General features: G+C 44.8%; 1 protein-coding gene across 3 annotated transcripts in view; it reads right to left on the reverse strand.

The window, feature by feature from the left end:
- The window catches only part of SLC35F4 (solute carrier family 35 member F4), a 112,988-nt gene that overhangs the window by 17,627 nt on the left and 77,760 nt on the right, over window positions 1-17,601 (reverse strand). Inside the window, exons 1-2 of one of the 3 annotated variants that reach the window (XM_032112596.1) lie at window positions 16,707-16,929; window positions 3,762-3,950 (exon numbers count right to left, since the gene is read on the reverse strand). The exons of 1 other annotated variant lie outside the window; for it this stretch is intronic. In XM_032112596.1, the coding sequence (XP_031968487.1) occupies window positions 3,762-3,950; window positions 16,707-16,782 (265 nt within the window). In that variant the 5' untranslated portion in view covers window positions 16,783-16,929. Of the gene's footprint in view, window positions 1-3,761; window positions 3,951-16,706; window positions 16,930-17,601 lie in introns of those variants that run through there. One more of the 3 variants, XM_032112595.1, reaches the window with a different exon arrangement.

Genomic DNA, 17,601 nt, shown 5'->3' on the forward strand with positions numbered 1-17,601 from the left:
AGGTAACAGTATTACAAATAAGCTGTTGTCACTATTTGCTTCATCAGCCCTTCATTCCCTCTGCCAGCAAACCTCCAGAATAAAAATACATCCCTTGGAACCAACAACGTTATAGAGTCAATTACTGTGCATATAAGCAACAGAAGAGCTCCCTGAGCCTGTAGGTCTGGAGACAGGAACAAGTTCTTATTCCTCAAGACTTTTAACTCCAGAATCACTTTTTTGTTTGCAAGCTGGGATGGGGAAAAAAAGAAACAGTTTGGTGGTCCTATGTACCCAAGCAGAGAAAGGCTTTTTGCAGTCAGGTTGGTGTACTTACATTTTTGAAGTTAACAAAGGAAGCTGGACAGAAGTGAAGCTTGGCACGCCTAGAAATAAACCTCTGCACATAAACAAGGAGCGACCGGAGAGTTGGCATTTCCCATTTTAGCACAGTGGTTTTCAGACCCAAGTGCAGATTTCCTACCATAGGTGGGGAGAATTTAATCTCACTGACTGGTGACTTGCTCTCCAGACCCATCTCCCAGAGATGCAACCCATGATCCCTGTTTTGGTTTGCTAGATCCCAGCTGAAAACAAGGAGCACTAACACTGCTGTCCTGGGAGCTCCCGGGGCAGCACTGAGCTCCAACCATTCACCCTGTTTGACCACATCACATCAGTTTGGTAGAAGAAACAGGGAAAACTCTTCTAAAAATCATGGCCTGAAGGCCATTCTCCTATCAATTATCAGTCACATGAATACATGATGTGATATATAGAAGAAATAATATGATTTTGAGGGAAGTTATAGATACACTGAGTGATAGATGCACTGTCCAATATTCAGCTTTTATGTGACAGAGGTATCCTTTCACACTCAGCCTTAGTTTCCTTTTACATTAATGCTTTTGCTACAGCCAAAAAGAAATGTCAGACTAGGGTTCCAAGCTATTACTGTAAACCAACATTACACATAAAAAAAGATTTATCATAGCAGGGAGTGCATTTGCAGTCAAGAATTCTCCTAACTAGGACAGGGAGCTTTTTGTAGTTGTAATTGTGTGATGTGGTTTTTTCCTAAAAATAATCTGCATTCGGTGGCTCCATTGTTTAGTGGTGAATCAAGAATTTAAATAAAATTACAGGTTTATTAAAAACATGCAGAGGATAATCAGCCACGGGTCTGAAAAGGCAAGCATCCTTTTAGCATTCTCCTTGGCTGCTGAGAGAAAATAGATATTTTTATGGTACTAATAATGACTGACATCTATTGAAAGGTAAATTACAGTTTATTTGCAAGTTAGAATGGCTTAAAAAGAATATATTATAGTAGCATCGACTTGCAGGTCTTCCTGCTAAGTAAAACTACCATGCAATTAGTCCTTTTCAGCTACCACTTAAAATAATCACACAATGATAGAAGAATAAAGCACTTTTAGCCATGCTTTCTATTTTTCAATTACAAAATAATGATGCAATTGGTGTCACTATGCATGACACTACCATCAGCATCTGACTTGGATGTTACAGTCCCAGGTCTGAGTGCAAGTGAAAGGCACAGAAACACACTCTTGTTGCAAGACCTACCTTGCATTTAAAGTCCTGAGTAAGTTTTTAGAAATAAATGTACAGTGAGGAGTTGCTCTAAGTGTTTAATCAGCAGGAATTCACCCCATGTGATGTAGTTAGCAAACAACTGAGTATTCAGGATAAACATTTTGTCTGGGGGCCCTTTATATTTAATGATAATGGAAAGGCATGGTGAGAGGGGAGCTCATTCCATCCCCATATATCTATCTCTATCTACATCTAAGCTCACTGGAGGCACTTAACTCTAGACCAGGTATCTGCAATTAACTTAAGTGAAACTGTGATTGATCCCAGTGACAGAGTAGTTTGACAGCTGCTTTCAAAATCCATGGGACATGCACACCTAGTTCCCGGCCAAAGAATCAAAAGGCCAAGATAAGAAATATCTTTCAAAATAATGACAGGGCTTGAACTAGAAGGCACAGGGTGAGCAAGCACATGGTTCCTATTAAAGAGGTTTAGGGATTTCCAAGTCATGAAGCTGGGGCTGGAGCAAGCACTTGTGTTTAGACACCAAACGATAATGAGGAGAGAACAAACTAATAGCCAAAGTAGCTGGGAAACAGCATTCTACAATTGGCAAGCTAGCAGGGTCTGCTTTTGGGGTCTGCTTTTAGATGGGATTGGAACAAACCAAAAGACTTATCCTGGGAAGAGCACAGAAACAAGCTGAGGACTCGGCAAGGATGAAAGGACAGGTAAGAATGCAGATCACACAGCAGGTGACACGAGGAGATGGCACTGGCCATCTGAGTGGAAAGCAGTGAGCAGAAACACCCCTGGCATGGTCCTTTGGTCCACAGTGCAATTCTTACTGACAAGATGGTCACAGAAAAGCCTTTCTCTCGCAGTTTTCAGAAGAGTGAGATGAAGAAAATCAAAACCTACAGCTTTTCATTGGAACTCTTCTGGCTATTTGGCAACTACACCCTAGAAAATTATATTCTTTTATTTGTTTACCTATTGGGTAAGTCCTAGTTAGACTTCTCTGATGAGGAAGGGAAGATCAGGATAAAAAGGGAAATTAATAAATGCAAAGTAAATGTTTAGAAGAGTATGATGTCCAGGAACTACTCAAGTGGCCTAGAGCCCTTTCTTGGAGAAGATGGGTTGTGATTTTGGATGTACCTTAGTGCCAGCAAGCACAGTTATGTCAGCCTGATATCTGGGAAAATGAGATTTGGTTTTCTGGTATCTTAGCTATGATCTTAACTGCAAGATGTTGCATCCACTCCTTGCAGCAATGATCACCTCCAATACTCCCCTCTGAGGCTTTCCATCAAGAGAGTACTCCTGGAGTACAAGATCACTCTGTTTTCCAACATGAGAAGGGCTCTTGCTGCCATTGGTGGTGAAGTGACAAGAGGAAGGTTCAGCTCCCCCAAATCCAGTGTGCAAGGGAGATCCGACCTGTTCTTCCTCCCCTTTTTGCTCACAGTATCTACACAAGCAGTCTTCCAAAGAACTTGGGCAATTAAATTATTTCCTTCCAAAAAACCTGGACAGTTAAATTACTTCACTCATTTAAAGTCTGTCCTCCTCAACAGTGTGGCTTAGCAGACTCACAGGCCTCTGGCTGCACATTGTAACTGCTACCATCCCATCCCTGCAGCCATAGATGGACACCATGGTGAGGAGCTCAGTGTTCACCACACCCATAGGTTCATTTGAGCTAAACTCCTGCAGTGAAGTGGGTGATGGAAGCCCTGACGTGCAGCTGACCGATGCTCTGAACTGTGATGGTCTTCCCTAGAAATCCTTCCACCTGCTGCTCCTTCTCTTCCTCTTCACCAGACCATCCGCGGTGCGAGCCGAGGTTGTCACTGTCTTTGAGAAGGAACTCTTAAGGGCCCTGGTCTGTGGCCAGGCTGAAGCTGAGGAGACACAACCACTCTGTGAAATCTAACCGTGTGCTAAGGCTAACCATCTCTGAGGATCTTCCGTGCCTCACGCCGTGCCAGGTACCTAACGCACGTCATGTACCTGCCAATCCCAGGCTTCTCCTCCCGTCCGTGCCGCCTTCCTGCCTCATGCCCGGGCTCGGGAAGGACCTGCACGAGAATCTGCTGCTCGAAGCACCGCAAACCAAACGTCAGCATGCTCGGGCCCTGCCCCATCTCTCCGGAGACACAGGGAAGAGGCCTCTGGCAGGCACGCGGTGGCGCCAGGAGTGCGGCTGTGGTTCCTACCTGATCTGCTCTGCCTCTCGACTCTGCTGTGCCGACAGATTCCCGAGGGACTTCGATTCTGCAGCTCAAGAATGGGAGCAGCAGAATCTTCAGCAACAGATAGAGGGGAGAGCTGCCTAGTCATGCCTCTGTGTCTGCTGGGGCAGTTGCCTCCTGGCTTGCATTGGATGACAGATGATCGTGAGGCACCTGAGAAGAAAGAGTTTGCATCAGTTTTGGCTGGAAAGTCCCTGGAGGAACGCGGGGCTTTCAAACAGGCTGGCAGTGAAATGCATACAAAAGGAAGCGCACAGCAAAAATGCAGGTTTCAGCTCTGCTCAGGATAAAGCAAATAAGTGAGTAAATAAATACTTAACTCTCTCCCCCCTTATAGTTAAAAAGGTGCTGCACGAAAACCAGTCTTCCCCCTGAAGAAATGAGAGCCCCATGCTGCAGTGTATTCTCAGCCCCATGGCTCCGTCCATAGGGTCTACACAGTCAAAGGAATTTGTACTCACGTGGGCCCCTTCCTGAGCACTGACACTGAATCAGGCCAAAGGAGAGGTCACCATTCCCCCTTAGGCTGGGAAGGAGGGCCGAGGAACCACTGCCTCCCTCAGGGCTGGGAGCCTCTCTAGAGGAGAGCTTCCTCTTTCCACACTCCAGAATGATCCTTGAGACTCTTGGATGGGATGAAGCCATGGTCACTCACAGGTCTTTTGGATGAAGATTTCTGCTACAGGATTGAAGATGCCGATTTTAAGCCTTTACAGACACCAAATCAGAATCGCCACATCTTCAGAGAAGTTGCTTTCTCTTCCTCTGCTACATGCAGACAACTCCAAGATGAGACATTTCACATGGAGGCTGGACAGAGGCACGAGGCAGCAGAGAAGACCCAGGTCCCAGAAATACCAGTAGTACCAGATGAAAAATTTTCCAGTGAGTAGGACACCATATTTAATGAGCAAGAGCTTGAAGGGCTGAATTAAGAATCAGGAAAACAACAGCAAGGAGTGCAGTGCTGGAATCCATCAGTGTGACTGGTGATCAATCATGCATGGACTCCCAAATTTACCAAAGATGTCTCTGTAAGAGGTCAACACATGAGCAGCACAAGAGAGTCTTCTTCTCCAGCAGAAAGTGAGGATGACAGGCCATTTTGGAAAGCATAAATGTGTGTTCACAGCCAGCTGAGATCACCCACTGCTTGTTTTGCAGCTGCTACTTCAACTGGTGACCATCTCACCTAAACTTGTGGAATGTGCCCGTACCCAGAGCAGCCACTGACCTTGCCATGACTTGGAAGGATTTAATATGCTAATCCCAACTATTTCATATTGAAAAGAATACAAAAATAGGCACAAACCCCATGTGTAAGGTGCCACATGTGCAGCAACTGTGGCAGAAATCCCAAAGGGAGATACCGTTTGTTGCAACATGAGCCATTCCAGTACACTTTGAGCAAAGAACATCAAACCCAACTACTACTTGAAAGTATATTCCAAAGCAAGGGCTGTATCCAAGACTCAAGAATTGAGATAGGACTCTTGTCAGAGTTCATACAATCACTTAAAGCTGCATTGGGTTCACCAAGTCTAACAAAGATCGATGTATAAAATATGGAATTATACAGAAAAAAAATCATCTCTCAGCCTATTTAGAGCCTGCAAGGTTACTTTTTACCCACCAAGTAGACAAGTGACCGAATCAGCAGCTGAACCCCTCCAGATGACCTTTCTCAAGATGCTCTTCCCTTTCTTTTCTGTCCAGTATGAGGGAACTCTGACTCAAGGGGGACACCCAAGTTTACATTCCAATTGACCATGAAGTCCTACAAATCCAATCAATGCAGTAAACAACCCACACTCTGTGACAACAGACCCACAAACCCACTTTGAAAAATTAAGACCTACATGATGAGAAGCAAGCTACGCACTGTGTTGCCTCTCCTCAATTTTTGATGAGCATTACTTTGTAAAGAGCTTTCTAGAGCCTACCGGATGTTTTCAGACCTTTAAAAAGCCGTTCACCTTCATGTATTTACTTTTTAATGGAGAAAATAATGATCTAGCAGCCACACAACTCCCTGCATGACTTTGTTCCACTTATTTCAAAACTCCAAGAGCTACCTCTCCTACTGGTCAAACAAGAATAACATCACATACTTCATAAGACTTAGTAAACAACACACGAGTTACTCTTGCAAGTTACACCTTCATTTGTCATCTGAAAATTAGTCCCAGCCTCCACGAGGTTAAGCCAATCACTACCTTTGGGGCGAAATATTCAAAAAGGCATTTCTGATTTTTCAGGTCCACAGCTTGAAGAGGTTTTATTTTCAGGAAGTGTTTGTTTGTTGACTGCCTGTCCTTGGAGAAGAAGCCACCGAGGTGACTGGCTCCAAACCACTCCTTGTTTTGATGTTCATCACTTAAAAAGATTTCTTTATGTTGAAAGACACGTTATGTCTCAATTCCAATTCATTTCAGAACAAGATTCACATTATACTCAGCAGAAGTCTAGCAGGTGACCTGCAACCAAAATTTGATGGAAGACTGTTTTTCCTCACATGCAAAAAGAGCTCTGAATTATTTGTATCTGGTACAACAGAGCAGCATGAATCTTCTCTTGGGCATTGACAAACCCAGCAGGTGAGACCAAAACTGTAATTCAAGAGATTGCATTAAATCGAAAGTCTCTGCTTGATTTACTGAACTCTTCTTCCCTTATATCTGAAGCAATCAGACAGCACAGCCATTTGTCAGTATTTCATTGTTACAGCCAGAAAGAGTGGGACACCTAATGCTGCTCAATCTGAACGTATTTTAAGGGTATCTGTTGATTGGGGGGGGGAGGGGGGGCGTGAAAAGATAATGCTGGGCTCACTTTCCAAACCTGGAGCCAGCAGCAGGGACAACAAATCACCATTTGCACAGCTGAGCAATGAAACCTCCCAGGTGGGCAGTGTTACCCCACTGGAGAGGAAGGGAAGGCAGAGCTCATGGAACTCTGGTTCTTTGTCTCACTTCACAACTCTCAGCTCTTGAGGAGGAATCTGCTAAGACCCTCCAAATTTGGAGGGATCAGCAGCAGCATTTTCCACTGAACTTCCATACACAGAATAACGGAACCATAGAATGGTCTGGGTTGGAAAGGAACTTAAGGTCATCTAGTTCCAACCCCCTGCCATGGACAGGAACATCCTCCCCTGGACCAGGGTGCTCAAAGCCTCATCCAACCAGGCCCTGAACAACCACCCCAAGCAGAGATGTCAGCATGGGGTGGGGCTTTTTACACAGTTTGTGGCTTTAGCAGGCAGGAACCACAGGCTGAGAACGAATCTACATTTTGGGCGTACTTTGCTATCTTAAGAGAATGCTACTGGAAGAGACTGGGAAAAAACAGGAATAACCTTGCCAGACTGTCAGACCTTGCTGCTAGAAGTGTTCCTTGGAGGCTGTAACCGAGTCTCAAAGCAAGACTCCGCCAACGGGATTGACCAAAGAGGAAAGAGAGAACTGGAAAGTACCACACACGATTGCATCCTGCACATCTTAATGCACCAAATCCACCTGGATTACTTTTCATTATTGAATGAAAACAAATCCATGCTCTTTCCCATTTTTTTATGATTACTTTTAGTTTATTAATCTGTTTCAGCAAATCTATTTCCTTGCCCTGCAAATGTAGATGCTTTATAGCTTAAGAAGTAAGGCCATTTCTCTGCACATGGAGACCAAAGGGAAACTAGCAGGGGAAACACATGGCTTTCCCCATGACTCTAACAAAGTCTGTCCCCATCTTGCATTAATTATTATACACATATCCCAGTGTACTTTGATTTAGCAAGGTAATTGACTTCCCTCCAAATTATTATAATTTTGAAATTAAGGGGCTTTCAGGCAAAGATATAAGAAATAGGAATAGCAGTTCTTTACTAGTATATATAACAAGGCAATAATACAGAAACACTGGCTTAACCTGACAGAGTCAGGATAGGACCTGACACCCTGCCGGGCAGGGTGGCGGCAGTCACAGTCCCATTAAGGGGTGGCTGCACCCTCTTTGAAGTGATAGAAATGGTTCTGTCAAAGAGCTGACCCTGTAGAAGGGTCTGGTGTTCCTCTGAAGGTCCAGTGGTGGTTATGTAGCTCTTGTCCTCTGGGAATCCAGTAGGTAAGGGCTTACTGTGGTGTTCCAAACCTCAGATTATATCCAGGTAGGAATGCTTGTTTCCTCCCCCTGGGCAGAGCATCTCACAATGGGATGATGTAATTTTATGAGTCATGCAGTAAGGCTTGATGGTCCATCAACAGAAGATACCCTTCCGGAGGGAGTTATCAGGGATGCGTCAGGGAAGAGATAAAGAACACTGCCCCACCTGGTTTTAGCAGCTGGTGATAGAACACATACTTACGGTTACATCTTACATTGTAACCTATGACAACAACCCATGGCATTTCATTTGGACAATGATTCAGGTCTCACAGTTGCTACTAAAAGTGAATCATAGAATATCCTGAGTTGGAAGGACCCACAAAGATCATGGAGTCCAACTCCTGGCCTTGCACAGGACAGCCCCAGGAATCCCACCATGTGCCTGTGAGCATTGTCCCAGCACTCCTTGAGCTCTGCCAGGCTTGGTGCCCTGACCACTTCCCAACCACCCTCTGCATGAAGAACCTTTTCTTAATATCCACCTGAATCTCCCCTCACACAGCTCCATGCTGTTCCCTCTGGTCCTGGATCAAATGGATTGTCAGTTAAATAATCCATGCAACACAAAAATGCAGTCCTGGAACTAAATTCTGTGGCCTGATCATCATAGAATTGACCGGGTTTTTTTCTTTTCTTTTTTTATCCAACTGCCCTGATGGAAATTTAGAACCTCTCAAACAGGTAACTTAATTCCCTTCCAAAAGCCATCCGTGCATTCACGACACTGCATTACTGACACAAAGTGCTGGCTCATTCAGAGACAGCAACATCTGGCTTGATGGGATGCGCTAAAATACATTCTCTTTATTTGATTACACAATGAAGTCGATGGTTAAATAGCTGATGATGGAAGTGAGCTGAACAATTTCTACGTGTTATATTCCCAAAGCCCTGCAGAGCACTGGTCACCTCTGGCTACCACTGTAATCAGGAGAGAGAGCAGCTTTACCAAGAGGCCACTCAAGGCACCTACAATCTTTTACTCATCCAGTATTAAAACAGACTTATTTTACCGCGTCCTCAAAATCTCAGCTCCTGATCTATCATTGTTTCTGCACTGACTAAAGGACGTCTCCATTGCACTGCCACGGAAACAATCGCTGGGCTTTGACAGATGGATGGAGGTAGGAGTGGCTCTGGTGTGGTGTGGAAAATACGTCAGTTGAATGTTCCTGCTAAATTGGGCCCTGGAGGAAGAATTGCCAATGTTCCTTCACCTGCAGGAGCGAACAGCCGCTGCAGTGACGGACCCGCTCACACCCCACGAGCCCAGTGTCCCCACAGCCTGTGCACGAGCTCCACCTGAGCAGCCGCCTCAGCACTGGGAGGGCTGGAGGCTCTCGCAGTGAAATTCTGCCCTTATTAATGCATAGCAAGGAGAGGATGTGAGTTTTGCAGCCAGGGAAATATCAGATGCACACGGAAAGGGGGTTGAGTGGTGCTGCTGCTGGGAGAGGTGAAGAGAGCTGCTTCTGTCCATTTTACAACAAAACCTCATTAGGTTGGGATTAGCCGTGGCTTTAATTGGATTGTTTGCTACTGTTAGCACACAGCTGGGAGCAGGATATGCAACACCATCAGTGACTTAGATCCATAACTTAGTTTATCCCAGCCACTGCCTGTAAAATCAAATTCTGCCCTTCCCTGCACTGGTGTAAACCCACAGCGAGCCAGTACAGCCAGCTCAGTGGTCTGGGCACACACACTGACAAACCTGAAGACAACAGCTGAGAAGTTAAAATTGAAGAACAAACTCTCCCCAACTTTAAATGTGTTCAGAACCAGCCATTTGACCAGGGATATGAAGTCATGATTACATTTACTAAAGCCAAGCAAAATCAAGAAAACAAGCAAACACGCTTTGCTGGCAGCATGCTACACAGGTTTGAGGAAGAAGCATCTCTTGCTCAGTGAAGAAAGTTCCTTTCAGCGTGTCTTCAGGCATTTGGACATAATGTTCTCCATTTAAACACTGCAATGGTCTCTGTGTATTAGTAACGCACAGATGTCTGTTCAGAGTGATGCCTTGTTCATTTATTATTTGCTTGTTCTGGAAGTTTTTATGTTTGAAGGGGATGAGAAGGTTACAATAATTTTTTTTTTTTTGTCCTAGGGGAAAAGATTTTCAGATTATAACGAAAAACAAATGACTCAGTGACGGCGTACAGCATTTCTCTTGTACTATGATTAACTATTGTCAAGAGCAGAAAGCAGAAAAAGTGGATATTTTTGTTGTGGTTTACTAGTGACATCCATCAGCAATTTCTGCCAATTATCCCTTCAGTACACAGCCCCCACTCCAGATCAGCAGACAGCAACTTTGCTTGCAACTAGGAATCTCAGCAACTTCCACGTGCCCTCTCATCCTTGCAAAATTAACTAAGGCAAGGAAGGGAAGTAAATAACTTCAATTTCACATCCTGTAATTCACTTAGCACCTGATCAAGGGATGTGCCACTCTACATCCTTGCACCTAATTACCCTTCCAGATGAGCAGTTCCAGCTTATTGGTCAGGGGAGAGAATCCGAGTTAAACAGTCAAAAAAAAAAAAAAAAAAAAAAAAAAAAAAAAAAAAACCCCCCCCCCACCCGCATTTCCTTGGCTTTACGATGGGAACAATGTTGGGACCAAGTCCCAGGGGGCTAACTTGTGATTTAGGGCCCAGACCGCTGAAAAAATAAGGACCTTGATTCCCCTTATAGCTACAATCTGGAAAAGAAACTCAACAATCTGAATCAATTTATAAACAGCAAGAAAACCTGGCAGTAACTGGATAGACAGAGGGTAAGACATTAAATCAAAAAGATGTGCCCAACTCTGCCAACTACAAAACCGCAAGTCAGTTTCGAGCAAAAGAAATACAAAGAACTGATGAGAAGGAGCTGAGTGCATCTGCATCTAACACTATGAGATCTGGCAACTTAAGCAATTCAGAATTTAATTAAAACAGCCAGGAATGGGCAGGATCATGTATGTGTATGGTCCACGTCAGTTGTGTGAACAACCTGAGATTCCACTTGGCCCTGGCACCTGCAGCGTGTCTGCTCCCAGATGCTCTGGCTGATTTCGGACTACACAGCCAATGTGGAAGCTTCACCATGCTGCTGTCCCAGTGGCTGGTATGATCTGACAGATGAAACCTGCAGTCAGAGCACCACCGACGTCTGTTCATACACCTCCAAGGTCTGGGAGAGGCCCCAGCAAGTCAAGCTGTGGTATTTGTACACACTGGCTGTGCTCGGGATGGAAAGACAGTGAGATCTGCACACATGGTACTGCAAATGCACCAGGTTAATGTTAGAACTAGTAGTAGTGATAACAGAATCACAGAATGGTTTGGGTTGAAAGAGATCTTAAACATCACCTCATTCCACCCCCTGCCATGGGCAGGGATACCTTCCACTATTCCAGGTTGCTCCAAGCCCCATCCAAGCTGGCCTGGAACACTTCCAGGGATGGGGCAGCCACAGCTTCTGTGGGCACCCTGTGCCAGGGCCTCACCTCCCTCACAGGGAAGAATTTATTCCTAACATCCAATCTAAATCTCTTTCCGTTTCAACCCATTCCCCTTTGTCCTGTCATTATCTGCCATGTAAAAAGTCACTCTCCCTCTTTTTTGTAAGTGAGAAATAGTCACTACATAAGTTGCACAAAGGCATCTCCTCACACACCCCCAGATCCCCACAGCCTACTGCTCATCTCTGGGATGGGGCTTCCCTTATTAATTGCTCCAAGTTTGATGCCTCTACATGCAACCCTGATAAATGCCAGCCTGTAAAGGCATCTTTCTGTACATCAGCTACATGTTCTTCTGCTGAAGAACCTGCTCTGAGATGGAAGCTCTTGTGCCAACCAGCGAATGTGCCCTGCATGGTTGGCATCCAGTGCTGTGTCCTAAAGCCTCTGACCAAGGACAGCAGCACAACATGGATCCAGGCTGCAACACCCCTGATGTTCAAGAGCTGCAGCTATTAAAAAACAACAATAAAAACAACAAAAAAAGACATTAGCAGGAAGCATGGAAAGGCACTATTGGGTGTAGGAAAGCTGTGAACTACCTTTTCCAGGCCCTAAGTGTAAAGGCCACTCTAGAGGACTTCTCAAATTCTTTTTTTCTGAAGTAAGTGGCTCCTGTTTGTACTGCTCTGGGTCGAGGCATTTCCTCAAAATACACAAAAAAATTTATTGGAAAAACCCAAATCCCTGTTCAAACCTTTGTTTTATCTACATTTTATTGAAAGTATACTTAAAAACACGGAAATATTTTTTTCTCATTTCAGCATAACTCGAACAAATGTATCACTGCCTCTTTTTAAGCATGGACAAGGAATTTCATTGATTTGACACCAAAAATAACACACCAGCACCAGTGTGGGAGTGTCAGAACAGATCCTGGGAAAGAGGCTTATTTGAGAACATCTGTGGTGGAACTGGCAACTGGAATATGCATTTTGAAACACAGTGGCTACTCATATTTTAAAGTTACTGGGCATGACAGCATACTTCGATTTTGAAGGAATGTAGAAGGAAGTGGTGCAAATGAAGAATAATTTTTATATGTTGAAATCAAAACTTCTACAACACAAAATGACCCACAAAAAAAAAAATTTAGAACATCCACTTGGAGTGGAATGTTTTGGACTGAATTCTGCTGTCAGAAAGCGTTGCTGGCATCTCCACTGAGATACAAACACTGTGTTGAAATCTTGTAATTAACCATGACAGCTCTGGAGCCTGGACACTCTGACCTCCCGTGGGGAGGGTATGGACATCTCCTTCTTCAGCACAGAACTTTTCCCAAGCAAAGAGCCCCTGCTTATTGCTCCTTCCTTAACCCCTGGACATGGTATCTGGAACACAGCCTGGGAAGGGCAGGACCGGGCACACAAATACTCTCCCTCCCACACCATAAACGTCACAGAGAGCAAATTCCTGGCTAAGAGCTGCTGGGGGAAGCCAGGCCAAGCTGCAGAGGAAGAGGAGGCAGCACAGGGGCACCCAGAAGTGTGTCTGCACCCCACTGTCCAGCCAAGCAAAGCCCACGCCAATGAACGACTCCAGACCATGTGGATGGATCCAATCTCACGCAGCTCCTGGGAAGAGCAACTGATTTTGGCTTTGGCTCAGCCCCTGGGAAGGACAACAGGAATGGTCCCACACCAGAGTACTCTGTGAGGAGCAGGCAGCTGGACTGACAGATGTTTTTATTCAGGTGGAGGCAACACCTCCTGTCTGAGGGAACAACACTGGAACTTAAGACCTCTTGTCTCCTTATTGCAGAACCAGGGCTTTATTTTAAGCTTGTGCTTACATAAACACTCCTCTGAGACGACCTCAGTGACAACTCCTGAGTGAGACCTTTGGGACTCACAGATTCAAAGGGATATCCTCCTTTGCTGCATCAGACTAGAGGTGTTTTTCCACTCCAGATATACCTGATCCGACCCCAATTCAAGCCAATCTCAGGATTCACTGGTCTGGGATCAGACCATCTTCCCACCACTCCACCATTGACTGAGCAAGATAAACACAAATCATTTGATTCAAAGCTGCACACCATCCCATTAAAAAAAGCCCTCTGCTATAAATTTTGTAATGAATTGTATCAGATGTGCTTCCAATTGTTTCACAATTTATACACTCTACTCCAAACCAAAAGGTTAACAATCCATAAAAAAAAAAAATCCTCTGAAAATCAATCTTGCTATTGCTAGAATTTGGTGGCATTTCCAAAAAGGAACAGCCATTCCCAGTTAAACTCTCACTTTTGCTTTCACCGCCGTAACTCAAGAGCAGCTCCAATAAAAGCCATGAGGCTGCTTTGACATGAACTTGTTGTGAAAGGAATTTACACCCAGGACAGTCCAGATATCACTCATATGTATCTCATTAACAAATAATTACAATATAGCTTCCACTTTCAAGAAACACTGCAATAAATCCAGGCTGGTTCATGGATCTCCCAAGATCCACAAAGGCAGCCGTCACACTGACAGACAGCTCAGCAACACTTCAGATTTGTATTTGATAGTGTTGACCTACACTACACAAACTCGAGTGCCTCCAGGGAGTGGTTCATTCCAGATACCAATCTTGGGAGGTGAATCACCTCCCGGAGGTGCCCAGCTCTCCTGCTGACTCCAGGAGGCTCTGACGACTTTCTTGGTACTCACCAAGACTTATATTTAGATGGATGTGGATGAGTCCAAGCCTGACTGCCTCAGACTCGGGCCATGGCAGCACTGCAGTACATTGAACACATGCTTCAATTTCCTTGCCTGACTTAGAAGCTAATAAGGCACATTTCAAGAAGAGTGGGTTAAAGGAACATTTTCCAGGTAAGCAGCTGGGGCAACAGCAGGGATTTATCACCGTATCCCTGCATTTCACAATCCCAGGAGATACTTCCATCTGTTTTCTCCAACACCCTTGAGGTAATTGCCCTGACAGGTCTCATCCCTGCCTTTCCATGGTGGCATTTTTGGGACAGGTCTCCTCCATGCAGTGTCCATGCCACACACCTGGCTGATGCTGGGGAGTGGAGGCTGGCCAGGCTGAGGTGAAGACACGTTCTCCAGAGGATTTGGTGGCTGTGGTGCCAGCTTGGCACACACCTCACATCCTCCAGAACCTCTCACCCACGTGCCAACCCTTCTGGGCAGCTGTCTCTGCTCCATTTCTTTCCACATGAGCAGGACTTTCTGACCACTTATCTCCAAGCACTGGGTGTCTCCTCACTACTGAAGGAGCCTTCTTGCCTGGATTCCACTCCACTCTCCAAGAGTCAGCCATTCCTGTGGTTTTATCACGAGGTATCTAGGAAGCCACAAACCTCAGCTGTGTGAAAACTGCCCACACAGAGCACACTCCTCCCCTGCTCTTGGGAAGCTGGCTGCCCTATCCCATTAGGATTCTTTGGGAATTCATGCTAAAATCTTTGCTGATCTGTAAAAACCACCTGCACACACATTTAATGTATGGGTCCAGTATTAATTCAGCTTGGCCAGGTCCATCCTGAGCAAGAACCTTTCCATTTGCAGCCTGTTGGATATGACAAGTGCTGTCATGTAGTTACTTCCAGTCTATTGCCCTTTCTTCCTACAAAGACTGGATTTTACCTCCCTGAGGAACCAGGCAGCGCAGTTTTGATGCTGCTGCTGCAGCCCAGCATGGGCAGAAGGTTAAGACAGGTCTAACAGAGGCACTTGACAGCAGCTGGACTGGTGAACCACAGCTTGTCTAGGGCCCCTGTGAGGCAGGGACAATCTTTAATCCTCTGCACTCAGCACCCAGCGCGACACAAGCCTGGCCTGAGCCTTCAGGAAATAAAGAGCAGCAAATCACCCCATTTTACCAGCAGAGCCAGCTCACCTGGCTGTAACACTGCTCCTAAAAAGCAGGTGAGGGTATGAATTACAGTATCACACATCCTAAAGCCTGGTGCTGTGCACCAGCAACAAGCAGTCATCTCCTCCAACTTTCCTTAAGGCGTTTTTCCTCAAGGGAGAAACACCAGGTGACCACCAAGCCTGCAGAATTCTTAAAATCACACACACAATTCCGAGAAAAACAACGCAAACTACCGCCTGGTTTATTGAACCCCAGCCCTGTTTGTAATTGAAGGCAGCCTGAGCCAGGTAGATCAAAGAACTGGAAGTCACGCTCTGCTGACCAGCGCTGGACCGTGGCTCTTGCTTTGTTTTGCTCCTGGATGTACGGCTGAATTCAACTCACAAAAAGGAATGACATTTTCATTGCTGGTTGGCTCAAACCAGAGACAGCACACACACCTCGCAGTTTTACAGCTCCAATGTCCTCATCAGACACACCTGCTGGGAAAACTGCTCATTTCTGGCACAAGCAGCAACTTCAGGAAGTACCACACAGCTCTTTAAAACATTGGACACTGAGGATTATAACCCAAAATGGTGCAGTTAAAGCCTGAGATTTCTACAGACATTCAAGTCAAAAACTCAAACCTAACATCAGGAGTATTTTTAAGAAAGCTTTCTTTTTTGACCTCTGATTTATAAAGCATGTGTACCCGCTGTAAATTTCCAGCACACTGACTTTTATTTGTTTCACCACCAAGGCAGTCAAATCTCCTGCTGGACAACATCACCACATTCCCAGTGACTCTGAAGTGTGATGGGAAGTTGGTGGGCAGTCTTAAAGAAATGAGACTCTTATGTCCTATCAAGAGCATACAAAAGAATTCCTAATTTCTGTCTTGTGGTTTTTGTATTAAGAAATTGTTTCAGAGCTACCACTTCTGAAAATGAGGGGGGGAAAAAGCATTTTAAGGGGACAACTGCTATACTGAACTGAGGGACAGCAAGCACAAAACAAGTTGGTGCCTCTGTCTTTACAGCAAAACAATAAATCTAGACTCCAACAGTAAATTACTCCAGAAAAGCCAGTAACATTACAAGGACCTAATTTCATATAATTTTAAAAGCCAGAATTGAAGTACAACAACTTTATCCATTGTTCACGTTTCAACATCGGTTTCTTCCCCAGCAATCACTCACACAGCAGTTGAACACGGGCAACAGAAATTTAACTGCCACTTATCCCAGTCGATATTAAAGTGCTCAAAATGCTATCTGAGCATTACTTTAAAAATACACACACCACACACACACACAACATTCCTGTTACTCTGCATGGAACGGAGCAGGAGGAGCATGCGGAGTGAACTCCTGCCTAGGATGAGATATACAGGGGAAAAAAAAAGCATTTACCGTCAGGCACAGGCGAATTTAATTCAGAAACATTGTAAGATGGTAGCGGTGCCACTCTTGCCGAATGTTTCTTCATCCTCTGGAATTGCTCTCCTACTCAGGCGCTCGCTCTGGCTTCAGTCTGCATCGCCCTTGGTCCCGAGTACTACAGCAAACACGGGGCTATGGCTAGTGGCTAGATGTTGTTCTGGAGATGCTGCAGGAGCCTATGAGTACTGATTTGCTGTTTCCCTGGGAAACCATTTGCAACACGTTCAAACAATGCTTGACCTCTGCCAACACTTCTCTTTCATTCAATTGTTGAGCGTGGCAGATAAAATATAAATATATCAGTGGCGGTGCCTGGCAAACTTGAAACCGTGGCAGCCCCTTTGCAGGAAATTAGGATTTCACATCAAATCTCTGCACTGTGCTGGCAACGCAGACAGGAGATTTCTCAGACAACTGCAAGGGAATTATGCAATGCAATTTTCTGGTTCCTTACACTGTGACAATATACAGATGATTACAGTAATTATTTTAAGTAAACTTTGAATAATGCGAGTCCTATAGAGCTGCTAAATCAGGAATGCCTTGGGCAAAAGAACAGGTGACATCTAGGTCTGTGTCTGATAATAAAGCAGTGGTATTGCAGGAGGCTCTTCTATAAAAATTGTCACAACCAAGACAGATACAGAAATATATATAAAAATATATAAACATATATATATATAGGCTATGGCTGGTCTACATTTCTTCCTCACTTCCCTTGAGACAGCCAGGACATGTTTTGTCCCTCCTTCCCTGACACCTTCTCTCTCTTCGACTTCCTTATTATTACTATTAATATTTTTGGAAGTTGTTCACTTGGTGCAATGGAAAAGTTTCACTGAGCAAACTGGTGTCAACCCACACA

Source organism: Corvus moneduloides, chromosome 6 (assembly GCF_009650955.1).
Source record: "Corvus moneduloides isolate bCorMon1 chromosome 6, bCorMon1.pri, whole genome shotgun sequence".
Classification (NCBI taxonomy): domain Eukaryota; kingdom Metazoa; phylum Chordata; class Aves; order Passeriformes; family Corvidae; genus Corvus; species Corvus moneduloides.